The 26846-nt window shown below is 44.7% G+C and overlaps 1 protein-coding gene across 6 annotated transcripts in view; it reads right to left on the reverse strand.

Annotated features, from left to right (window-relative positions):
* LOC115132623 (ankyrin repeat and SAM domain-containing protein 1A-like) overlaps positions 1–26846 on the reverse strand; it is a 131525-nt gene that overhangs the window by 82864 nt on the left and 21815 nt on the right. For 5 of the 6 annotated variants that reach the window (XM_065020781.1, XM_065020780.1, XM_065020779.1 and 2 more), the window contains exons 2-9: positions 14967–15047; positions 14631–14787; positions 13498–13563; positions 2800–3096; positions 1762–1837; positions 1505–1606; positions 1277–1363; positions 945–1114 (exon numbers count right to left, since the gene is read on the reverse strand). In XM_065020781.1, coding sequence (XP_064876853.1) covers positions 945–1114; positions 1277–1363; positions 1505–1606; positions 1762–1837; positions 2800–3096; positions 13498–13563; positions 14631–14787; positions 14967–15047 — 1036 coding nt within the window. The remainder of the gene's footprint in view (positions 1–944; positions 1115–1276; positions 1364–1504; positions 1607–1761; positions 1838–2799; positions 3097–13497; positions 13564–14630; positions 14788–14966; positions 15048–26846) is intronic. The other variant, XM_065020783.1, reaches the window with a different exon arrangement.

Below are 26846 nucleotides of genomic sequence, written 5' to 3' on the forward strand. Positions count from 1 at the left end.
TGACAATAGTCTGATGGGTGAGAATAGTATCAATATATGAAGAATCTGATGAACAGGGCAGTTTAACAGAGCGCCAAAAAGTTACTTTTTCAAACTTTTTGACGTTTTGATGTCTAGCAGATTCTGTAGTTTCCAAATCACTCTTAGAAATGAACCCCTGAGCTCTATTATTTAAAATAATAAACGGGGTAGTTTGTCTCCTGGTTGCTGATTGGTTGAAAGCTGTGGTATATCAGACAATATACCACAGGGGGTTGTGGTACATGGCCAATATACCACGGCTAAAGGCTGCATCCAGGCACTCCGCGTTGCACTGTACCTAAGAACAGCCATTAGCTGTGGTATATTGGCCATATACCACACCCCCGCGGGCCTTTTTGGCAGAATGATGGCGATTCCATAAACTCCCTACATGCACTCGCAACACTCAAAGCACAGTAATATATTTAAACTCAAAATATGCCATTCTGTTCTTTTGAAATGCATTTTCTTAGTTTCATAATGGTGCTTAACAAATTAATAACACATTTTTTTTTTCATGGATTTTAACACTTTAATTGTGGTGTTTTAGTGGTTTTCATTTGTACACATAGCCTACAGTTACATTAACTAATGAAAATGCTACGTTGTACTTTGAAATACATTTTCTTTCGTAGTGTAATGTTACCTAAGAACTTCATAAACACAACCAAATTATTATATCAAATGTATTTATTAGACTGTTAGAATGTTGACGGCCAAAAGACTCGTCATTGTCCCAGGCTTTTCTAGTGATAAAGAGATATGCTGTCATCATTTCTAAATCCAGTCCACTCAACAACAATTAAATGCAGAGAACTATTGCCCTCTAGTGGAGAAAGAAATATTTTAGATGCCCAGCCACGCAAACTTCTTGAGTCACATGTTGTGTGTTTCTGTGGTGGAAGGCAGAGTTCCAGACCAACCTTTCCGGCTTCACTGTCAGGCCGTCCAGAGTCCCTGTCGGAGGACTTCCCGCTAGCCAGGCTGTCTAGAGAGTGACAGGAGGTGGCCTCAAACAGAGCCTCATACGGGCTCTCTTCCTCAGGCCCCGGGGCCAGCCCCGAGAGCAGTGCACTCACCACCTCCATCTCACCTACAACACACACATTTTAACACACATATTGATACTCGTACAAATACAGGTGGCAATGCACAGCAACACACAGGTAGAGAGCCTTGGCTGGTAGTTACGCGTTAACACCATATCCTCTAACGGCTCACTTCACTTTAGGTTTTCTGTATAGATACGACATACCTTTTTTCCTCGGACTAGGGCTCTCATTAGGTGGAGGGAGAGGGGGAGGAGGCAAGTCCAAAACAGGGGGATTTCCTGACATATGACCTGCAGAGAGATAAAGAAGAAAAGGTCATTCAAATAATATCATTAGTCAGAAAAAACATTTTGGGAAATCAGTTTGTGGTTAAGGTAAGGTCATCTTTCCTTATAATCCCATAGGGAACCATTTATGTCTGTTTTTCTTACCCAGAATTAGAGCTGCTATCTGCCGGCTCGTCTGAGAGGGCATCTCTCTGACAGTGTCCAGCGCAGTCAGGCCCTTGTTGTCCACCATGTTGACATTGACCCCTGGAGCAGGACGGGGAAGAGACACAGAGGACAGAGCAGGGGATTAGGGGAAGAGAGAGAGAGACGAGCAGGGGGTTATATCTGCATTATTCAGCGGGTAGAAACGTGTTGTATCTTATGAGCATGTTGACTAAATGGAGACGTCAGTGTCTGACCTTCCCTCAGAAGTTTCTGCACCACATCGGTTTTCCCAAAGAGTGCCGCTTCATGGAGGGCACTGCCCTTCTCCGTCTGCAGAGAGACAACAAACAGACCATAATCAAAACAATGCTGTGGCTGAGCAATAACAAAACATGACATCAGAGTAGACTCCAGGTCAGCAACATACAGAACAGCAGAGGTCAGATCTCTAACCCGAACCCTCCCTGCTGAGAGGAACAGATGAAGACCTGCTATCTAGACCGCCACCAAGCGTTGATTCTGATTCCTCTCATCTTGGTCAGCTAGGGCATACAGCTTAAAGCTAAACCAGCAGGATACTTCCTGAACACAGAGGACAGGTTTGATCAGAGTGAAATAGAAGTTTGGCTTTGGTTATTCATCCGCTGGCGGACACCACCCCGGTGTGTTTTGCTATGGCAAATTATTTGGTTGAGGAATCAAACTAGATTATTTTCCAGCTCGCTGCGCCATGCTAATGGAAACCGCAGGACGCAAGACCTGAAGGATTCTTGGTGGCCCAGACCTGCCACAGAGCAGAGATGAGGGAAGTGGAGGTAGGACACGACTGATGGATGGCACAGTCTGGTATAAGAAGAGAAGAGGGCCCAAAAGCCCCCTTAAACAGTCAAATATTGATGGGAAACTCTGTTACGGAGGAATGTAAATGCTTTTTTATGCTGGATTATGTTGTGTTGCTGTATATTTTAATTCTGTAATGTATTGATTGTTGCTGCCTTCTTGGCCAGGTCTCCCTTGAAAAAGAGACTCTGGGTCTCAATGGGCTTTTCCTGGTTAAATAAAGGTTAAATAAAATAAAACACTGGTTCTTTAGTCTAAATAAAGAGCTCAAGAGGTTTGAGTCAAGAGCCTATGAGTTTGTAGGCCTAAATGCTGCAATGGTGTACACAACATGACATTATGGACACATTCAGTCTCTATATATCCACATAACTACGCTCTCACAACACACTGAACCTGATCATTGAACAGGCAGGAGAGACAACAGACCCAGTGTTCTCTTCAGTCCTCACCTCATAGTTGATGTCCATGCCAGCGTCCAGCAGCACCTCCACCACGGCCAGGTGTCCGTTGCGTGACGCCAGGTGCAGCGGCGTGTGTTTCTTGGTGTTGCAGCTGAGCAGGTTGGGGTGGGCGGTGAGCAGCAGCTTGACCACCTCCAGCCGGCCGTAGAGCGCCGCCAGGTCCAGCGGCGTCTCAAACTTGTTGTTCCTCATGGTGGGGTCGGTCAGCTCCTCCAGTAGCAGACGCACCACCTGGGTGTGGCCGTACTGAGCGGCACAGTGGAGAGGGGTCTCGTTGTCGTTGTTCTGTTGGAGGGGGGAGGAAGGGGGACCAGAAAGGAAAGGGGGAGGGATGGGAGGCAGGGGGTGAGCATCCACATAGAGGAAGTAGAGAAAGAGGTGGGGGTGGATATTGGGAAGGAGGGAGGAAAGAAGGGAGGGAGCATTAAGTGAGTCATGGTCCAGCTTCCAGAAAGCAGTGATTGAGGACTCATGATTGTGTCACGTCGGTTAAGCCAATCAGTGCTTAGCAACCACCATATTAGCCAGTATGTCTAAAGGTCACTGAAGAGCACCAATCAGGATGATGAGGCCCAAGGAAAGCGCTGGCTAGCTGAGAGAAAGGGATGCTGGGAGGATGCTGGGGGTGGGGACTGAAGTCATGACTGGGAACAGTCCGTGTTGAGTAGAACTGTCTAACACCTGCTTCTTATAGGGCATGACCTGCTGTAAATGTGACGAAAGGACAATCTGTTGACATTCAGTAAAGGCCACGATAATAAGGAAAGACACTTCTGTGATGACAATATGTCATGAGTTGCTTGGTTGTTTAAGTAAACTGCTTCGTGCAGACAGAGGTAGGGGTGACAGCCAGTGTGAGAGTGTTGAGTGGTGTGGTGTGGTGACCGACAGTGTAGTGAGTGTGATCCATGCAGTGCTTCACATGCAGAGGAGGCATGCGTTACCAGGGTGACCCAGCGAGATAGTGCTAGAGAGACACGGCTCATACGTCAATACAATCTATGGTCCTGAGAGCAGAACAGCGGCTGAGGAACTGGCTAGTAACAGAGATGATGGCATACCTGAGGTCAAAGTTCTGACTGCACAGGGATACAGACTATGAGTGAAATGGATGGAAAATATATACTTAAAAAAAAAAAGAAGAGATTCTCCAAGCGCAGAGAGCAAGGATCAAAACTATGTTCACTAGAACAACATTAAATCAATAGCATTACAAACACAGCTTTTACACTCAAAAACCGCCCATAACACAAGCAATAAAGTTGATGCAGAGTGAGTTGCAGCATATTCTGTAGCCAAATGTCATCTCTATATCATATGGAGAGAATATCAGAGATACTATCAGAATACTTTGGGAGAGGATCAGACATATGTTCACATTGTAACATAATCACAAACATCATATCTAGCCTGTGTCAGCAGCATATTCAGTAGAGTGGACTTATTACCAAGTACTCCCACCAGCAGCCAGAAGAGGGAGACTTACAATACAGCCTGATACATCAGCGGAGACCAAATAATGGTCTTAATAACCTATGCATATCCAACTCAAAACTATTTATATGTAATGACACTATATTCTCTCTCAGATTCATCACAAAGGCTAGGTCATATTCTAGGTCATATTCTAGGTCATATTCTAGGTCATATTCCTAGAAGGGCAGACTGGGAACACTAGCTAACACACAGGACATTCCAGTGTCAACTCAAGTGGCTGACAACACTAGCTGTATGCTGTGTACAACATGCAGATTTGACAGTTTGTAAACACAGTGCAAACCTAAAGGTAATGAATGAATAACTGTTGTAAGAGACCAACCATAACCTCCCCCAAGGCTAGCCACTCTGTGCCAGTCAACAACAATTGTGTACCAGGGTGTGGCAACAATGCCAGTCTGCAACATGCCCGGAGTGCCAGTCATGCCACACATGCCACAGACACCTAGGAGCAGCCGACAGCTGGCAGGAGAATACCCACACACTGTGTGCTAGGTTGGGTTGCTCCCTGGAGGAGGAGGTGCCAGCTGAGTCTTTATTCTGCCATCAGAGGCAGGATCATGGAGACGGGGGTCGGGGGGAGGTTACAGGGCACCCAGGACAGGTGTTGGCCCCTCCCCTCTGACTAACACAAAGATCAGTAGGTAACTACTCCTGTGTTGTTCAAGGTACAGAGCGAGAGCGAGCGAGAGCGAGAGCGAGAGAGAGAGAGAGAGAGAGAGAGAGAGAGACAGAGAGAGAGAGAGAGAGACAGAGAGAGAGGTCTTACTACACTGGCAAAAACAGGTTACAGCTTGAGCTGAAAGAAAGGAGGAGAAATAAAAATGTACAATCCGAGGGAATACCAAACAATGCCTGCCTTTCTGGAAAGACGGGGGAGAGAGAGAGAGAGGCCGGCTGAGAGAGAGTCTGGCTGAGAGAGGCTTGGTCTGACCCTGTGTGAGCTGCACTAAACAAACAAAGACCACGGAGCAGAAGAACACTCCAAAACAAAAAGCCTCTGTTAGGGAAATAAACCACAAGCCTGCTAGAGTAATAAACCACAAGCCTGCTAGAGTAATAAACCACAAGCCTGCTAGGGTTTTGTCAGTTAAGGTTTGGGATTTGACTAATTGTTCCTTCCTGCTTATCCTCTTTGTTTTTGGTCTAAATTAAGGTTTGATCTTTGTTTCTCTCTCAGTCTCCCTCTCTCTGTCCATCTCTGTTTCTCTTTCCCCGTTTGCTGCAGGAGCATGAAACGACCACACACAAAGGAGCATGGTGTCTCGCATCTGTGACGCACCGTCAACTGTTTTGTCATCACAAGCTTTTTAATAGATTCAACTCTCAACTGTTAGATGCAGGCTACTTCAGAGGAACATGTTTTATAGCCTTGGGTTTTATAGCCTTGGGTTTTATAGCCTTGGGTATACATGTTTACTTGCACAGCCTGGATAAATCTGCAATAACAATATCCAAATAGAAACCAGCTTCAACCTCTATGTGCGCTGGCTAACTGCTCGGATTATGGCCGATTGAATTCTACCTGCAAAAACCAAGACTTCCTCAAGATTTATGGCAAAAAGAGAGACATATTTGCCATATCATGAACACATGATCAGTGTCTAGTTTTAAGACACCAAAAACCACATCATCACCAATGAAGTCTGAGACTCCAGAGGATCCCCTCCTCTCTGTCTCAGTGGTGTGGCCAGTGTGGTTCGTTCCGTGGCTTTGAGTCTGACAACATCTGATCATATTAGCCACGGCTGGCCTCTCTGGGCAGCAGCAGAGAAGAGCAAAGCGTAGGGTGAGCAGCATGAATCAGACCTTCCCTGTGACGCCTCCTTCACTCCACACTAGCCTACTTGCACAGGGGTCCACGTGAGCCTGCAAACCAACAGCTGTTCAAATGCTAACATAAGAAAGTAGATGGCCACACATACACTCCTGTCCTGGTCATCCACATTGGGGAGTTGACTGATGTGATGGCAGCTACAATCAAGAGAAGGATTAGTACACTATGATGTAATCCAGGATAGTACACAGTATGACGCCTGTGTGAACAACAGTGATAGATGCACAATAGGCAGCAGGTAGCCTAGTGGTTAGAGCGTTGGACTAGTAACCGAAAGGTTGCAAGATCGAATCCGCGAGTAGACAAAAATCTGTTGTTCTGCCCCTGAACAAGGCAATTTTAAATTAACCCACTGTTGCTAGGCCGACATTGAAAATAAGAATTAGTTCTTAACTGACTTGCCAAGTAAAAAAAAAAAAAAAGATAAATGGGCCTTCATCTTAATCTAGACTCCAGTGCGTGTCAAACACACTCAGATTAAAGTGCTTTCTCAGATTAAATCTGAACAGAACACTAACCAGGAACATCTGGAGATTAGGCCTAACTTCTGCACTGTTGTGATGCCAATCACACTCACACTAGAATGTTCCAAATCGGGAAGAGAAGAAACGTGCTGCAGTCCGACTCTATGTACTGTAGGGCTACTGGCTGAGATGCTAATGAGGAGAGACTAGTGACCTCTGGCATGTAATGTGCTCGCTGGGCTGGCGGAGCGAGGAATAGGAGGGGTTACGTCATGCTCTGCCCTCTGGTTAAGGGGGGTGGGGCAAGGGACAAGCAGCTGTTGTGGCCACAGGGTTGCCCAAACGCTGCACGCGACTACTCGTAGTATACACACATATTTGTAAATCCCTGTTTCTCACATGTCCACACAGAGGCAAGCTCATCTCAAATTCCTAGAAACTGAAGACAGCAGATTGGGTAGCCAGGCAACCCAAACTCCTTGATTCGGCCAACAGCTACGCCACGCCCACGGACGTTAGTTTCTTCTCCAGAGCCAGAATTCAAGTGGGTAAAGCAGCGTTTTGAAAATGTGTCATTGGCTTTGCTACTTTGATTTGTTAGAGATGAGCCAATCGCTGATGACTTTGTTTTGTACAACACCCTTCATTTTGACATCACCACAAACGACTTCAACGATGGTAGTCTCAGACTGAAGTATGTGGCGAACAGTTTAAATCATCAGGCAAGTAGATGGTAGCTTTCTCCAGCATCTCTCTCTTCTCCTCCACTGGCCACAAGCAACAACTCAACCTACAGCAGAAAATCAGGCATATGCTGGATGTGATTAAGCATAAAGGATGAAGGAAAAGAAACCTGTCCATCAAAATGACAGAGACGGACACAGGTGCTAAGCTGAAGCCAATGAGAATGCTAACAGACTGTGTGGCAGTCGACAGAGACGGACACAGGTGCAAAGCTGAAGCCAATGAGAATGCTAACAGACTGTGTGGCAGTCGACAGAGACGGACACAGGTGCTAAGCTGAAGCCAATGAGAATGCTAACAGACTGTGGGGCAGTCGACAGAGACGGACACAGGTGCTAAGCTGAAGCCAATGAGAATGCTAACAGACTGTGTGGCAGTCGACAGAGACGGACACAGGTGCTAAGCTGAAGCCAATGAGAATGCTAACAGACTGTGGGGCAGTCGACAGAGACGGACACAGGTGCTAAGCTGAAGCCAATGAGAATGCTAACAGACTGTGGGGCAGTCGACAGAGACGGACACAGGTGCTAAGCTGAAGCCAATGAGAATGCTAACAGACTGTGGGGCAGTCGACAGAGACGGACACAGGTGCTGAAGCCAATGAGAATGCCAATGAGAATGCTAACAGACTAACAGTGGGGCAGTCGACAGAGACGGACACAGGTGCTAAGCTGAAGCCAATGAGAATGCTAACAGACTGTGGGGCAGTCGACAGAGACGGACACAGGTGCTAAGCTGAAGCCAATGAGAATGCTAACAGACTGTGGGGCAGTCGACAGAGATGGACACAGGTGCTAAGCTGAAGCCAATGAGAATGCTAACAGACTGTGGGGCAGTCGACAGAGACGGACACAGGTGCTAAGCTGAAGCCAATGAGAATGCTAACAGACTGTGGGGCAGTCGACAGAGACGGACACAGGTGCTAAGCTGAAGCCAATGAGAATGCTAACAGACTGTGGGGCAGTCGACAGAGACGGACACAGGTGCTAAGCTGAAGCCAATGAGAATGCTAACAGACTGTGGGGCATTCAACAGAGACGGACACAGGTGCTAAGCTGAAGCCAATGAGAATGCTAACAGACTGTGTGGCAGTCGACAGAGACGGACACAGGTGCTAAGCTGAAGCCAATGAGAATGCTAACAGACTGTGGGGCAGTCGACAGAGACGGACACAGGTGCTAAGCTGAAGCCAATGAGAATGCTAACAGACTGTGGGGCAGTCGACAGAGACGGACACAGGTGCTAAGCTGAAGCCAATGAGAATGCTAACAGACTGTGGGGCAGTCGACAGAGACGGACACAGGTGCTAAGCTGAAGCCAATGAGAATGCTAACAGACTGTGTGGCAAGCTGAAGCCAATGAGAATGCTAACAGACTGTGTGGCAGGTGCGCTGAAGCAGAGACGGTGGGGCACACAGGTGCTAAGCTGAAGCCAATGAGAATGCTAACAGACTGTGTGGCAGTCGACAGAGACGGACACAGGTGCTAAGCTGAAGCCAATGAGAATGCTAACAGACTGTGTGGCAGTCGACAGAGACGGACACAGGTGCTAAGCTGAAGCCAATGAGAATGCTAACAGACTGTGTGGCAGTCGACAGAGACGGACACAGGTGCTAAGCTGAAGCCAATGAGAATGCTAACAGACTGTGGGGCAGTCGACAGAGACGGACACAGGTGCTAAGCTGAAGCCAATGAGAATGCTAACAGACTGTGGGGCAGTGTGCCAGTAGCGCAGGCTTCAACCCATATTACTAGCCTATTCAACCTTTCTTTCGTATCGTCTGAGATCCTCAAAGATTGGAAAGCTGCCGTGGTCATCCCCCTCTTCAAAGGGGGAGACACTCTGGACCCAAACTGTTATAGACCTCTATCCATCCTGCCCTTCTAAAATCTTCGAAAGCCATGTTAACAAACAGATCACCGACCATTTTGAATCCCACCGTCCGTTTTATGAGGGTATCCTACCTTCACTATGCAATCTGGTTTCCGTGCTGGTCATGGGTGCACCTCAGCCACGCTCAAGGTCCTAAACAATATCATAACCACCATCGATAAGAGTGTACTGTGCAGCAGTCTTCATCGACCTGGCCAAGGCTTGACTCTGTCAATCACCGCATTCTTATCGGCAGACTCAATAGCCTTGGCTTCTCAAATGATTGCCTCGACTGGTTCACCAACTACTTCTCAGATAGAGTTCAGTGTGTCAAATCGGAGGGCCGGTTGTCTGGACCTCTGGCAGTCTATGGGGGTACCATGTGGTTCAATTCTTGGGCTGACTCTATTCTCTGTATATATCAATGATGTCGCTCTTGCTGCTGGTGATTCTCTGATCCACCTCTACGCAGACGACACCATTCTGTTGACATCCGGCCCTTCTTTGGACACTGTGTTAACAAACCTCCAAATGAGCTTCAGTACCATACAACACTCCTTCGAGGCCTCCAACTGCTCTTAAGTGCATGCTCTTCAACTGATTGCTGCCCAAACCCTCCCACCCGACTAGCATCACTACTCTGGACGGTTCTGACTTAGAATATGTGGACAACTACAAATACCTAGGTGTCTGGTTAGACTGTAAACTCTCCTTCCAGATTCACATTAAGCATCTCCAATCCAAAATTAAATCTAGAATCGGCTTCCTATTTTGCAACAAAAGATCCTTCACTCCTGCTGCCAAACATAGTCAGTTTTACGAGGGCATCCTACCGATCCTTGACTTCGGTGATGTCATTTACAAAATAGCTTCCAACACTCTACTCAGCAAATTGGATGTAGTCTATCACAGTGCCATCCGTTTTGTCACCAAAGCCCCATATACTACCCACCAAATCTTTTTTCTTTTTTTTAAAGGCACATTGCATTGTCATTCAATACTAGCTCTCATACCTGGTGTGAATCGCAGCCTGTCTGAAATTTCACACTGTTCACTTTTTAGGTTCTCTGGTGTTATTTTCAGGGCACTGTTAGCCTACTGCAAGCAGTGTGTACAGTATGTATTACACTGTGCGTTTCACTTCGCGCAACTGCCATCTCATTCTCCCTCTGTGTAGTATAAAGCTTGGAAGCTGGTTGCATGACTGTGTCGGTGTTCATATTTACCACAGTCAGCCAACCATCTGAAGGTACAGTACATTTTGTTAGGCAGGTGACCTATATTGGAGACAGAGGACTGTTAGACTTGCAGCTTTGACATATTTCAAGAGCAGTACCGCACGTTCCTTGAAAATACCACTATCAGACACCAGGCTTTTTCGATGGAAGAAATTGTTTTTAAAATAGGAAATGGGAAATAACAATAAGCAGAGAAATGATGACTAAGTGTTATATTTTATTTGTATATTACAATCAAGCTTCCATGATAAATCACTTTTCCTTCCAAATCAAATGTTATCAAATCAATTGGGGCACTATTGGAATATCATCAAGTGGCAGGCCCATTGGAGATGGTAACACTGGGAGAACGCTGCAGCAATGCTTAATGAACATTAGAGCTAGGCAGCACTAAGGCCAGGAGGACAGAGAGAGAGGGTCTGTTTGAGCTGTGTCCAGGCTGAGCTACGGTGCTTCCCTGAGGGGGAGAGCCTGCACTTAAAGCCCCCTCCTCCCCCATAAACCTCTGCCCACAACCACCCCTCCCATTTCTAGCTAGCTAACTCCATGACACACACCCCTATCTTCTCTCCTGCTGCGTGTTCCACTGGGTCAGTCATTGCTGCTGCAAGACCAATCAGCCGTGACACCGTTGCCATGACAACATCCCACCTCTCCCTTGCTCTCTTCCACAGTGGTGCAGACTCAAAAGCAGAAAAACAGATAGAGGGAGAGAGAGAGACACACACACACACACACACACACACACACACACACACTGAGCAGAGAGCACACTCTGCCTGACATTGATACAAAGAGACTGGTACACAGAAAAGCACCCTCTCCTTGGAAGACATTTCTCTGGTTGTTACAACAACACTGAGATATTAGGAACCCAAAGACTCTTTTGGGGGATCCAAAGAGAGATCCACAGTCACATGATGCCATCGCCATCACTGCTAGAGCATCCATCCAGCCTGCATTCATCCATGTTTCTGATTTGTTCATAACAGCTTATCCATTATTTAGGTCTGCTGTGGCCAGGTATTGGACCCCATACTGCTGTATTCCAAAAGCAACAGAGAAGCTAACCCCCACAGACGTCAAATGGTCAGTCTGTCAACTAAACCACATCCTAAACGTTTGCATTAAGAGGAGCAACAATTATACAGTAGTAGAGGACATGTAATGAGGATTCAGTGTTTGGTAAACACATGCATGTCGCTTTAAGGCAACCGAAGCTAAGAGGCTTGAGTTAGCACTGAGGAAATGTGACACCATTTTAAAAATAGTTTGATTTCCAGATGCTTTCCTCAAAACACAAGCTTTGACCTCTCAACACTCCAGTGATGGGGTTAGCCTCAATTTGATGTGAAGGTTACATTGCCTCTGTCAGTAAGCTAGATGAAGTGTTAACGGTTCAATAAGTCAAAATCTCCGGGGGGAAAACTCTGACTTGAGCTTGACTGTCTAAGCGTGAATGTGGCTTCTACACATACAGTAGGACATAATGACCCGAGACAAGCATGAGCACATACACGTCTAGAACAAGGTCAAATGTAGAGAAACATCAAGGAAAACACACAGGTCAGAAATGACTGACACGTAACACCTATGTCACTGAAATCACATCCATTCTATTCTATGTTGTGGTCCCCAAGGGACTAATTGTTCCCTATGATAAAATCGGGGAGGGGACTGTGGATTGGTCTCCGTCCATCTGTTCATACGTTAGTCACACGCGATCTCTCAGACAGCAATGGCCCCATTTTTGGCATCTATGGCAGTGTTTCTGCCATAGAGCAGTGTTTCTGCCATAGAGCAGTGTACTGTTGGGGGTACTGGGGGACCAGGGTTGGGAAACACAGCCATAGAGATCCAGCATTTACAAAATGACACTGATTGGCCCAAGGTGGGAGCTATAGTAATTAACTGAAATTTGTCACACCAGAGAGGAAGCGAGAGTGATAACTAGGCCCAAAATCTGTCTTCTCCAACAGGTTTTTTATTTTATTTATTTTTTAAAGTTTTTTTTGCTCACCAAGCGAGGACGTTTTGTATGGAGGTCAATGAGTGTCAAATTTGGTTAACAAAAAATGTAATGGCTTGTTTGCTAGGTGTGGCTTATTTAATCGAACAGAAGTTTCACAGTGCTTAGGTTGTTACAAGTGTACGGATATAGGTAGGACACGTGACATCCAGACAACTTTTAGAAAAAACACTTTATATCAGAGTTATGCCTGTTGTTCACAAGCATATCTGCCCTCTCATTGGCTAGAATGGTCCCACCTGATCTTGCCTCCTCCAGACTGCCTTCTAGTCTGAGTAACAGTATCTTTAGGTAACATTCCACTCCTTGCCACACCTTGTCATTGCCAAAGACTTGACATGGAGTACACGGAGTGGATTAGTTCAAGAGACTGGTACCCAGGCTAAATGCCATTTTTTAAGAATATATTTTTAATTGTTACAGCGGCCACTTCAATCTGGTCAATATAATGGATAATCTGTGGTCACACACAATCTCAATTGGCGCAACAGGGGGCTGCATCATTCGTGGGGAAGACATGTTTACTGTTGCCTTGTTCATATTTACAACTAATGAGAGAGGACGGTCCCAAAGACACATACATCAGAATCCTTCAACATCACATGACTGTATAAACAGGAAAACTGACTATGGAACACAACTGCAGTAGTACTAATAACATTTCAAATCCACCTTTCCAATTCTTCTCAGTTACCAGGTGAAAGTATCTAGAGAGAACCCCAAGAAATCACAAGAAATGTACCCAGAAAAGGTTCAAGCAAGTCCCCTTATCTCTACAACAGACTGCCAGTGCAAGCTAAGCAAGCATCAAACCCAAGCATCAAAACTATGCATCAAACCCAAGCACCAAAACCATGCATCAAACCCAAGCATCAAAACCATGCATGGCGAAGAGATTGTGTGCAACTAGTTGTGTGAGTACAATGGAAGCAGGGAGGAGAATAAGAGGGCAGCAGCCTTCTGAGCAGCTGTCTGTCTGGCTGTCTGTCTGGCTGGGTACACACCTTGGCATTAATATGCAGGTCAAAGGGCCCACAGCGTTTCAACTCTTTGTGCTCTACAGAGGAGCTCTAGGAGGGAAGAAAAATGAAGCAATGGTATTTCACTCACACACAGGCAATGCATGACAGTCAGTTGCAAGGCTGAGTCAAAATAAATGAACAGAAATATGAACAAAGTTGAGTTAATGAACAAACAGATGTCATGAACAGGCATAGAGATGGCTGACAGAAATGACACAAAATGAGCTGGCAATGGATCAGAGGATTATTCCAATATCATGACTCCAGTGACAGACTAATAAACTCAAATGTATCTGGAGTACTACTGGGAAGTACTACTGGGAAGTACTACAGTGATGTCGTACTTTATCAATGGGATCTTGGCTCTATGGCTATGATTCATTTTGTTCAATTGCCTCATAATGGGTCATTTCTGCCAAAATGGTAAAGATACTAAACACGAGATCACAGACAGGACAAGGTAAATACTGAAGGTGTTGCTGGTGGTTACGCAGTGGACAGTTTCTACACACCATGCCTGGACTTAACACATTACATATCAAACAGAACAATCCATTAGTTCAAACATGACACATTCACTTGGCTGGTGTCAAGTCACTTCAAGACAAATATTAGTGCAGTCAAACTCATGACGCAATGCAGTTAATGTGTATGGTCTTGCACTGAATGAACAAGCCCTGTCCTACTTTCATTTGTATTAAAAAAATATATATATATGTTCTCAAAAACGGCAGACGGTATTTGCAAACCACAGACAGAGCGAGACGAGGAACACGGTCCACAGTGTACCCAGTTAAAAATACATTATATAGAAATGAGCATAGTGAGGTGGACACTGTATATGAATGATGAGTTGTATAGGATATATGTCCATCCATGTGACAGGAAATGGGTGTAACACTAAAGTTCACTGACTCTAGTTAACAGGGGAAATAGTGAAGGGTTATGTGGTGTTGCACTCGACCTGTTCCTTCCTTCACACTGTTACACAGATCAGATCAAAAACCACTGCTGCTGTGAGCAGAGGAAGACCAATCCCTGGAGGTATCAGGGGAACAGATGGAGTGAGAAGAAGGGAGCCACACTTAGCAGGGGGGGGGGGGGGGGGGTCAGACCTGCTCGTTGAGTTTGGGGTGTGAGGGGCCTTGGTGAATGAGCAGCCTGACGATCCGTTGGTCCCCCTTCCATGCGGCCAGGTGCAGGGGGTAGCAGCCCTTATTGTCGGCGATGTTGGTCAAGGCCTCGTTACGTAACAGTGACTCCACAACTTCACTGTGGAATGGACAGGCAGACACTGTCAGAAGAGTTGAACATTATGTAGGCCGATGACAGTGTACTATATCAATATTAACCACACAAATATGGTATTTCCCACTAGCTGACCTCAGGCACATCATTGTCAGTTAATCTAAACTCCCATGACAACAGAGCAGAGCTAGCTCTAGATCTACCTGTGTCCGTTTAGGGCTGCATGGTGTAGAGGAGTGTATCCAGTGCTGTCCACACAGTTCACATTAGGACCCCTCCAGATACTGTGGGGAGAGAGAGAGAGAGGAATATTAGATCATATAACAGTATAATGCAGCTGAGGGAAGAGCCTAAAGCTAGCGTGAGCAGAGAGACAAGTTCAGTAGGCAAACATTGTGACATGTTGCCGATCAAAACGGCAGGTCCTAGCCCCTCAGTGTCATCGGCAGTCATGCTACATTATAAGTTGTGTACCATGGTTCACAGCCTAGCCCAGCCCAGGTTCACAGCCCAGCCCAGGCCAGCTCACACCCAGGTGAGAGGCGTTCCCTGAGGAATTGAACCACAGCACTGAGTGAGAGGGAAAGGAATGAGGAAGCATGGGCCAAGCCAGCAGCACCAGGCAGCAGATGACGGATGGGGTTGGAAAGTACACACACCCACACTAAGACACAGCAGGAGGGCAGTAAAGTTGGAGGCCCCAGGCAGAAGCCAGTCTTTGCTGCCCCCCCCCGGGCTCTTTTAGGTGAACTAAGCAGAATGAAAAGTCTAACTGAAAAGACTTGAAATGCCCTACACTAGTGAAGGCTTTTTACATCACCACATAGAACAGGGGTAGGCAATAATTATGGCTGCACAGATTTGTTTGTCAACAGCAATTTGCGGGCCAGATTTAAAATAAATAAATAAATAGGCCTATAGGCTATAGGTCCAGTATAATCTCTACATACAGTAGGTTTACCTTCTTACTGGTATTAGTTAGTTGGGATGCACTGATGTGGAAATTCTGGGCCAATGACTACAGTTGAAGTCGGAAGTTTACATACACCTTAGCAAACACATTTAAACTCAGTTTTTCACAATTCCTGAGATTTAATCCTAGTAAAAATCACCAGTCTTAGGTCAGTTAGGATCACCACTTTATTTTAAGAATGTGAAATGTCAGAATAATAGTATTATTTCTTTCATCACATTCCCAGTGGGTCAGAAGTTTACATACACTCAATTTGTACTTGGTAGCATTGCCTTTAAAATTGTTGAACTTGGGTCAAACGTTTCGTGTAGCCTTCAACAAGCTTCCCACAATAAGTTGGGCGAATTTTGTCCCATTCCTCCTGACAGAGCTGGTGTAACAGTTCTATTTGTGTTTCATCAGACCTGAGGACATTACTCCAAAAAAGTACGATCTTTGTCCCCATGTGCAGTTGGAAACGTAGTCTGGCTTTTTTATGGCGGTTTTGGAGCAGTGGTTTCTTCCTTGCTGAGCGGCCTTTCAGGTTATGTCGATATCGGACTCATTTTACTGTGGATATAGACACTTTTGTACCTGTTTCCTCCAGCATCTTCACAAGGTCCTTTGCTGTTGTTCTGGGATTGATTTGCAATTTTCGCACCAAAGTACGTTCATCTCTAGGAGACAGAACACGTCTCCTTCCTGAGATGTATGATGGCTGTGTGGTCCCATGGTGTTTATACTTGCGTACTATCATTTGTACAGATGAACGTGGAACCTTCAGGCGTTTGGAAATTCCTCCCAAGGATGATCCAGACTTATGGTCTATAATTTTTTTTTGAGGTCTTGGCTGATTTCTTTTGATTTTCCCATGATGTCAGGCAAAGAGGCACTAAGTTTGAAGGTAGGCCTTGAAATTCATCAACAGGTACACCTCCAATTGACTCAAATGATGTCAATTAGCCTCTCAGAAGCTTCTAAAGCCCTGACATAGTTTTCTGGAATTTTCCAAGCTGTTTAAAGGCACAGTGAACTTAGTGTATGTAAACTTCTGACCCACTGGAATTGTTATACAGTGAATTATAAGTGAAATAATCGGTCTGTAAACAATTGTTGGAAAAATGACTTGTGTCATGCACAAAGTAGATGTCCTATCCTACTTGCCAAAACTATAGTTTATTAACAAGAAATTTGTAGAGTGGTTGAAAAACGAGTTTTAATGACTCCAACCTAAGTCCAACCGAACCAACTTTGGCTTTCCTGGATATAGCCACTATATTGTGATCACTGCATCCAATGGGTGCGGATACAGCTTTAGAACAAAGTTCTACAGTATTAGTAAAAATGTGATCGATACATGTGGATGATCTTGTTCCTGTTGTGTTTGTAAACACCCTGGTAGGCTGATTAATAACCTGAACCAGATTACAGGCACTGGTTACAGTAATAAGCTTCCTCTTGAGCGGACAGCTTGATGAAAACCAGTCAATATTCAGGTCCCCAAGAAAGTAGACCTCTCTGTTTACATCACATACACTATCAAGCATTTCACACATATCATTTAGATACTGCCTGTTCGTACTTGGTGGCCTATAGCAACACCCCAAAAGAAAAGGCTTTAGATGTGCCAAGTGAACCTGCAACCACAACACTTCATTAACACTTGACATAAAATCTTCTCTAAGCATTACAGGGATATGTCTCTAAATATATACAACACCTCCCCCATAAGTATTTCAGTCTCTTCTATATGTAACCGATGTGAAATGGCTAGCTAGTTAGCGGGGTGCGTGCTAATAGTGTTTCAGTCGGTGACGTCACTCGCTCTGAGACCTTGAAGTAGTTTTTTCCCTTGCTCTGCAAGGGCCGCGGATTTTGTGGGGCGATGGGTAACGATGCATCGTGGGAGGCAGTTGTTGATGTGTGCAGAGGGTCCCTGGTTCGAGCCCAGGTAGGGGCGAGGAGAGGGACACAAGCTAAACTGTTACATATAGATGTTGTTATCCTTATATTGCTACTGCTGTATCAACAAATTGAGTGAAGTTTCAGAAATGGCTAATATGAATGTTATCTGATGTGAGCAAGTTATTGATTTCATGAACCTTATTTCTAAGGCTACATATATTAATATGGGCTATTTTCAGCCCTTTCCTGGGTAACTGATCAGAGATAGACATAATACTGAAAGTGTGTGCACGTGCGCGCTGCGGGATTGAAGCTACGAACAATGTAGAAAATAGTAAAAATTAAATAAAACCCTGGAATAAGTAGGTGTGTCAAAATATTTGACTGGTACTGTATGTTTAATTGAAATAAAACCACCCGTGAGCCTAGAGTTGGGAAACCCTGCCCTATAGGGTTATGCGTGTGAATACTTGGGAACAGATTTCCAAATTAAAATCACTTGGAGCTAATTTCCTGGTGTTTTTAACAGTCTTTTATGTCCAACAATGAAAATGCAAAAACATGTCATGTAAAAAGCACCTCATTTCGGTGTGCGCATAATTAGTGCTCAGGGGTCGCATCTGGGTATAGGAGGAGACAATGAATATGACGATTCTCCTCTTTAGCCCTGTTACCTACCATTCATTTTCCCATTACACACCTTTGCAAGTGTAATAATGTCAAAATATGTTTCATTATTCACCAAATATGGAGTTTTGCTGGGAAACTATGGTTTATTGCCATGCCGCCCTGTATGCTCTTCCAAAGAAAAGCCCCTTTTCCCTCTTTTCTTTTTTTATAATAAAAAAAAATGGTATTGTCTGGAAATAATCTATGTATTGTTTTTGACAAAGTGCACATGCGCCAAATCCACCCCTATGCATTAATGTAATTATCAACCACTCACTTCATTCTATCCTCCACTGTTTGAATTGAAGGGTCTGGACTGGAGGATATATATAGGCCTAGAGCTCTCATACACTTAAGGCTGAACTCAGCTGTCAGCTGTGATGGTTTGTTTCTTTTAATCAGCAGATAGAAAGAGAGAAATGGAGAGAGGGACTAATTAAACAGGCAAAGGAAGCCTGGGCGCTGGGAGGATAGCATGCCATGCCAGCAGCAGGTCAACAGTAACAATGGGATCTGGCTGCACACTGAGCACTTCCTAAAATAAATCATTTGAAAAGAAAATCCAGCCTAGCACTGGAAAAATAAAGGTCTGAGAGAGAGGAGAGATGGGATGGATCTCGTGAAGATAAATGAAAAGGAGATGAGAGCACTGAAATGGAACCAAGAGAGGGATTCTACCAACAGTAGGGAGGATGATGCTGCTGCACCATGCAACCATGTCATCTATCTATGATAAAACCCCTGGAATGTGACAGATTAAAAGATGAACATTGATGTTCACGTGACATTAATCCATATCATCAACGCTGAAAACAAAAAAGAAACTGAAGACAGGCACGCAATGCACACACTTACACACTTAACAATGCTGACATGTTCAATCTCAGAAAGGTCTAATGGCTGGGGCGATGATAGTGACAACATGATGACATCACCATGGCCATTGGAGAGGGGGGCACAAGGCAGTAAGAGGACACAGGCAACAGAATGCTCCCTTCATCCCTGCACAGCTCCACAGGAGCATCGCTCTGATGAGAACCCACTTGTTTTGTAATGGCCGCTTTTGCCCCCTAAAATAAATCTCCCATAATAGCTCTGAGAGCAGCCTGCAATTACCCAGTCGGAGCAGTCCCGTTAAATAAGTGTCTGCATTCTAGCTTTCAGAACAATACAGGCCAAGGCTCTGTAGGCCAAAGAAGAGACACTGGAAAATTCATCCTTCCCTATATAGTGTCACATACACTGAGTGTACCAAACATTAGGAACACCTTCCTAATATTGAGTTGCACCATCTTTTTCTCTCATAACAGCCTCAATTCGTTGAGGCATGGACTCTACAAGGTATCAAAGGTGTTTCACAGGGATGCTGGCCCATGTTGACTCCAATGCTTCCCACAGTTGTGTCAAGTTGGTTGGATGTCTTTTGGGTGGTGGACCCTCTCTTTCTAAAATTATGCGCCGCCATTGTTGCAACCCCTATTACTAGTCTGTTCAACCTGTCTTTCATATCGTCCGAGATTCCTAAAGATTGGAAAGCTGCCGCGGCCATCCCCCTCTTCAAAGGGGGTGATACTCCAGACCCAAACTGTTACAGACCTGTACCCATCCTGCCCTGCCTTTCCAAAGTCTTCAAAAGCCAAGTTAACAAACAGATCACTGACCATTTCGATCCCACCGTACCTTCTCCGCTGTGCAATCCGGCTTCAGAGCTGGTCATGGGTGCACCTCAGCCACGCTTAAGGTACTAAAACAATAACATAACCGCCATCAACAAAAAACAGTACTGTGCAGCCATCTTCATCGACCAAGGCTTTCGACTCTGTCAATCACCGCATTCTTATCGGCAGACTCAACAGCCTTGGTTTCTCAAATGACTGCCTCGCCTGGTTCATCAACTACTTCTCAGATAGAGTTCAGTGTGTCAAATCAGAAGGCATGCTGTCCGGACCTCTGGCAGTCTCTATGGGGGTGCCACAGGGTTCAATTCTCGGGCCGACTCTTTTCTCTGTATATATCAATGATGTCGCTCTTGCTGCTGGTGATTCTCTGATTCACCTCTACGCAGACAACACCATTCTGTATACATCCGGCCCTTCTTTGGACACTGTATTAACAAACCTCCAAACAAGCTTCAATGCCATACAACACTTCTTCCGTGACCTACAACTGCTCTTAAATGCTAGTAAAACTAAATGCATGCTCCTTAACCGATTGCTGCCCACATCCTCCCGCCCAACTAGCATCACTACTCTGGACGGTTCTGACTTAGAATATGTAGACAACTACAAATACATAGGTGTCTGGTTAGACTGTAAACTCTCCTTCCAGACTCATATAAAGCATAACCCAATCCAAAATTAAATCTAGAATTGGCTTCCTATTTCGCAACAAAGCCTCCATCACTCACGCTGCAAAACATACCCTCGTAAAACTGACTATCCTACCGATCCTCGACTTCGGAAATGTCATTTACAAAATAGCCTCCAACACTCTACTCAGCAAATTGGATGCAGTCTATCACAGTGCCATCAGTTTTGTCACCAAAGCCCCTTATACCACCCACTACTGCTTTGGCTGCCTTTCCTTACAGTTCTCTGCTGCCAATGACTGGAACAAATTGCAAAATAAATAAATAAATGTTAAAATATTGCTGAAGTTGGAGACATATCGCCCTCACTAACTTTAAGCTATCTGAGCAGCTCACCGATCGCTGCAGCTGTACACAGCCCATCCAAATACCTACCTCATCCCCATATTGTTTTTAATTGACTTTTTTTTTGCTGTTTTGCACACCAGTAAAATAGCAAAAACACACCAGTACTTCTACTTGCACATCATATCTGCACATCTATCACTCCAGTGTTAATTAGCTAAATTGTAATTACTTCGCTACTATGGCCTATTTATTGCCTTACCTCCTTACTCCATTTGCACACACTGTATATAGATTTTTCTATTGTTATTGACTGTATGTTTGTTTATTCCATGTGTAACTCTGTGTTGTTGATTTTTGTCGCACTGCTTTGCTTTATCTTGGCCAGGTCGCAGTTGTAAATGAGAACTTGCTCTCAACTGGCCTACCTGGTTAAATAAAGGTGAAATAAATAAAATATATATAAATCATGATACACACAGGAAACTGTTGAGCGTGAAAAACCCAGCAGAGTTGCAGTTCTTGACACACTCAAACCGGAGCGCCTGGCACCTATTGCCCTCCCTCGTTCAAAGGCACTTGAATCTTTTGTCTTGCCCAATCTCCAGCTGAATGGCACAGACAATCCATGTTTCAATTGACTCAAGTATTAAAAATCCTTTAACCAGTCTCCTCCACTTCATCTACACTGATTGAAGTGGATTTAACAAATGACATCAATAAGGGATAAAAGCTTTCACCTGGATTCACCTTGTCAGTCTATCTCATGGAAATGTTTTGTGCACTCACTGTGCATTAGTCCAGTCATTCCCATACAGTCAACCCCAATTACAGGCCTGTATGGACCTATAGGCCTGCCTGCTAAAGGCATCTCACAGTCAGCCATAGTTGATAAGGATGTCAGTGGTACAGGCTGAAGCTACACTAGCAGAGTGAGTGAGGAGGAGGATATGATGGTGAAGGATATCATTTTGTTAGGGGAAGGAAATCACTCTAGAGGTTCAATGCAAATCCCTCCACACCGGCAATGCACCTCAGCTAAGTAGCGAAGAGTACTGCCTTGGACTGACTGGATGTGCACATTTCCAGTTTCATGCCCACTGAACACATCATACACAAAAACTGTCCGCTCGCTAGTTGCTGTCCCAGATTAGAAATAGATTTTACATAACAATTTACTTCAAATAATGCATAGCCAACTCAAAAAACTGCTCTGGTCGTGCTGCCTGCTTGATTACATACGCAAGTCTGACTGCAAGCATGCAAGGCTGTTAGCCTATAGTATGCAATAGAGAGACAATGACTGGAAGCATGCAAGGCTGTTAGCCTATAGTACGCAATAGAGACAATGACTGGAAGCATGCAAGGCTGTTAGCCTATAGTATGCAATAGAGACAATGACTGGAAGCATGCAAGGCTGTTAGCCTATAGTACGCAATAGAGACAATGACTGGAAGCATGCAAGGCTGTTAGCCTATAGTACGCAATAGAGACAATGACTGGAAGCATGCAAGGCTGTTAGCCTATAGTATGCAATAGAGACAATGACTGGAAGCATGCAAGGCTGTTAGCCTATAGTACGCAAGAGACAATGACTGGAAGCATGCAAGGCTGTTAGCCTATAGTATGCAATAGAGACAATGACTGGAAGCATGCAAGGCTGTTAGCCTATAGTACGCAATAGAGACAATGACTGGAAGCATGCAAGGCTGTTAGCCTATAGTATGCAATAGAGACAATGACTGGAAGCATGCAAGGCTGTTAGCCTATAGTATGCAATAGAGACAATGACTGGAAGCATGCAAGGCTGTTAGCCTATAGTATGCAATAGAGACAATGACTGGAAGCATGCAAGGCTGTTAGCCTATAGTATGCAATAGAGACAATGACTGGAAGCATGCAAGGCTGTTAGCCTATAGTATGCAATAGAGACAATGACTGGAAGCATGCAAGGCTGTTAGCCTATAGTATGCAATAGAGACAATGACTGGAAGCATGCAAGGCTGTTAGCCTATAGTATGCAATAGAGACAATGACTGGAAGCATGCAAGGCTGTTAGCCTATAGTACGCAATAGAGACAATGACTGGAAGCATGCAAGGCTGTTAGCCTATAGTACGTAAGAGACAATGACTGGAAGCATGCAAGGCTGTTAGCCTATAGTACGCAAGAGACAATGACTGGAAGCATGCAAGGCTGTTAGCCTATAGTATGCAATAGAGACAATGACTGGAAGCATGCAAGGCTGTTAGCCTATAGTACGTAAGAGACAATGACTGGAAGCATGCAAGGCTGTTAGCCTATAGTACGTAAGAGACAATGACTGGAAGCATGCAAGGCTGTTAGCCTATAGTACGTAAGAGACAATGACTGGAAGCATGCAAGGCTGTTAGCCTATAGTACGCAAGAGACAATGACTGGAAGCATGCAAGGCTGTTAGCCTATAGTACGTAAGAGACAATGACTGGAAGCATGCAAGGCTGTTAGCCTATAGTATGCAATAGAGACAATGACTGGAAGCATGCAAGGCTGTTAGCCTATAGTATGCAATAGAGACAATGACTGGAAGCATGCAAGGCTGTTAGCCTATAGTACGCAATAGAGACAATGACTGGAAGAATGCAAGGCTGTTAGCCTATAGTATGCAATAGAGACAATGACTGGAAGCATGCAAGGCTGTTAGCCTATAGTACGTAAGAGACAATGACTGGAAGCATGCAAGGCTGTTAGCCTATAGTACGCAATAGAGACAATGACTGGAAGCATGCAAGGCTGTTAGCCTATAGTATGCAATAGAGACAATGACTGGAAGCATGCAAGGCTGTTAGCCTATAGTACGTAAGAGACAATGACTGGAAGCAGTGTGAAATGAAGCCTAAAACGTGGCGACAAGAGGCCTTTCTCCTGCCACCTCTAAAGCTTTGTTCACATTGGCAGTTTGAAATGACTCAAACACCATTTCTTTGCATTTCCGATTTGAAAATCGGTTATTTTTCGCGCAGTCTGAACAGCCAAAAGGAAATCGGATATTTCAAGCCACATACAGTCAAATACAAATCTGATTCCTGGCCATAGACTGTTATTTGACATATCTTCTTGCTTGCTAGCTACTCCGTTGACAGTTTGACAAGAACATGACGTGGAAGCTAACTAGCTTGTTGTTAATTGTTTACAAAAAGAAGGCTTTAAAAGTGTTCTTACACTATGATTTGTAACATTCAAAGCAACTGGGACACGTCCACGGCAGGCATTGTGGTCACCGTAGCTTGCTACATAACTTCTGAGTGATGGGGAACATGAGCACCACCACCAATCAGCCTACACCACTGTGCACACACCCGCCGTCACTATGACAGCTAGAGTAGCTGTGTCAGCAAATGACTGCTGTCTGAACACACACAAATCTCATTTAGGTCACTTGTAACGTGCTGTTTGGACAGTCAGTAATTGTTTTTTGAATTTTGAAAAACAAAACTAAATTGAGCATTGAGGCCTGCAGTGTGAACAAGGATTTTGTGTAAGGCTCACCACCTCCCCTGAGCATCTTAGTAGGGCAGAACTCAAGGGCATGAGGTAGTGGCACTTGACAATCCACTTCATCCTCTTATAGCTAGAGCGATTCAGAACCAACAACTGGACTGAGGGAATTCCACTTTGAAAGGAAAGAGCTAATCCTTAATTTCCCTGAGGGAATATCAATTTGACGAGGCTGAAGTCAAAGAGATTCTACAGGCTGTAATTCAGCGTTGCACAAAGCCTTGCCACTAAGAGGACAAATGATAATAATACCATTCCTCTCCCTCTTTCTTGCATTCTTTATGTATAAGGAGAGGACTGCTGAAGCTACTCAAGGATGCACAAAACATCTTCACGGACCCCCTTTATTGCCTTTTTCCTCTGTGTCACTCTCCTAAAAAGTTGAAAGGAAATCCCTTTTGTAGCCTTTGTTGCTGCCCTCTACTTGCCATTTGTCTATGTCTCTTCAGGATCCACTACAGCAGAATCTACAGTACTGTGGAGCCAAACAACCCTCTAGTTTTCAAGGTGGTAGCTAATGTTGAAAAAAAACTCTATTTTACAACATGACAACTAAAAGAACAGCTGGTGAGGTGAATGGAGCAGTGGAAAGGGGAAGCAGGAGTCCCACTGGGACTAAAGGGATTTAGATGCTGTGCTGCTGGGAGGAAAGACCAGGTGAGGCTGAGATCTGTCAAATAAACAGTTTTGTCCTCAGTCCAATTAAGCAGTGCGACCACACAGATAGGGATTAGGGGCGAGGCAGTGCCCTAGGGCGCCTGGCGCATGGCGGGGGCCAGGGCACTGCCAGGGCAATAGGGCTTAATTAAGCGGAGGGAGGACTGCCAGCCAAACATTGAGACCAGATGCACCATTTGCCAAACAGTAGCTCAGCATGCCTTTCAGTGAGTGTCCAACCTGTATTGTACAGCCTCCAGTCCCCATTAGAGAGACTGACACTTCTCTACCTGCCAATGTCCTAGCTCCTACAGTGGATTATACTCAATCACATTGACTTAATGAGCTCGGGGGTGTAGAATACAGAAGCATGAGGTCTTCACGGATCTATCCGAATACCCGAGAAATACAACATTTAGAATTCAACCTGGTCGTATCCCGGGTCAGATCCAAAATGTTGTAGTAAACCCTCTGATCCCAGGTCGAATCCAGCTCTGTGGCCACGGACCTCGGACCTGTGTGAAAATACTGTATGTGAAATGCCAACAGGATCCAAAATAATATTTGAAAACTTTAGTTCCTAAACAACATAAATGCAAATTTCACATATTTATGTTTTATTCTATTAAAATTATTGGTTTCATCAAACCAAATGTGTGAAAATATCATTGTGACAAAACGGCATATTCTCTTTATGAACATGAGCCACTGCGCAGTGCACTCTGTGAAACAGGTTATAGCTCGTTGTGGGACAGGAAGAAGATGTTGTTGTTACCAGCCTCCGACCGCAAGGCACTTCAGAGGGTAGTGCGTACGGCCCAGTACATCACTGGGGCAAAGCTGCCTGCCATCCAGGACCTCTACACCAGGCGGTTTCAGAAGAAGGCCATGAAAATTGTCAAAGACCCCAGCCACCCCAGTCATAGACTGTTCTCTCTACTACCGCATGGCAAGAGGTACCGGAGTGCCAAGTCTAGGACAAAAAGGCTTCTCAGCAGTTTTTACCCCTAAGCCATAAGACTCCTGAACAGGTAACCACATGGTTACCCAGACTATTTGCATTGTGTGCCACCCCCCAACCCCTCTTTTACGCTGCTGCTACTCTCTGCTTATCTTATATGCATAGTCACTTTAACTATACATTCATGTACATACTACCTCAATTGGCCCGACCAACCAGTGCTCCCGCACATTGGCTAACCGGGCTATCTGCATTGTGTCCCACCACCCGCCAACCCCTCTTTTTACGCTACTGCTACTCTCTGTTCATCATATATGCATAGTGACTTTAACCATACCCACATGTACATACTACCTCAATAAGCCTGACTAACCGGTGTCTGTATATAGCCTTGCTACTCTTATTTTCAAATATCTTTTTACTGTTGTTTTTATTTCTTTACTTACCTACACACACACATACTTTTTTTCTTCCGCAATATTGGTTAGAGCCTGTAAGTAAGCATTTCACTGTTGTATTTGGCGCACGTGACATATAAACTTTGATTTGATTTGGATACAAAAGGGAAAAAGGTCGGTGCTGCTCTTGGCCCATATTTTGAAGACCTGAGCTATTTAATGTATTTGTTTTGTTTATAAAATGTGCTAGTTTACATATTACTTATTTGTTGAGGATTGGCTTATTTTGTAGGCCCATATGCTATTTTGTTAACTAATGTTGAATGACTTTAGTCAAGTTTGATATTTGTCA

Source organism: Oncorhynchus nerka, linkage group LG7 (assembly GCF_034236695.1).
Source record: "Oncorhynchus nerka isolate Pitt River linkage group LG7, Oner_Uvic_2.0, whole genome shotgun sequence".
Classification (NCBI taxonomy): Eukaryota; Metazoa; Chordata; class Actinopteri; order Salmoniformes; family Salmonidae; genus Oncorhynchus; species Oncorhynchus nerka.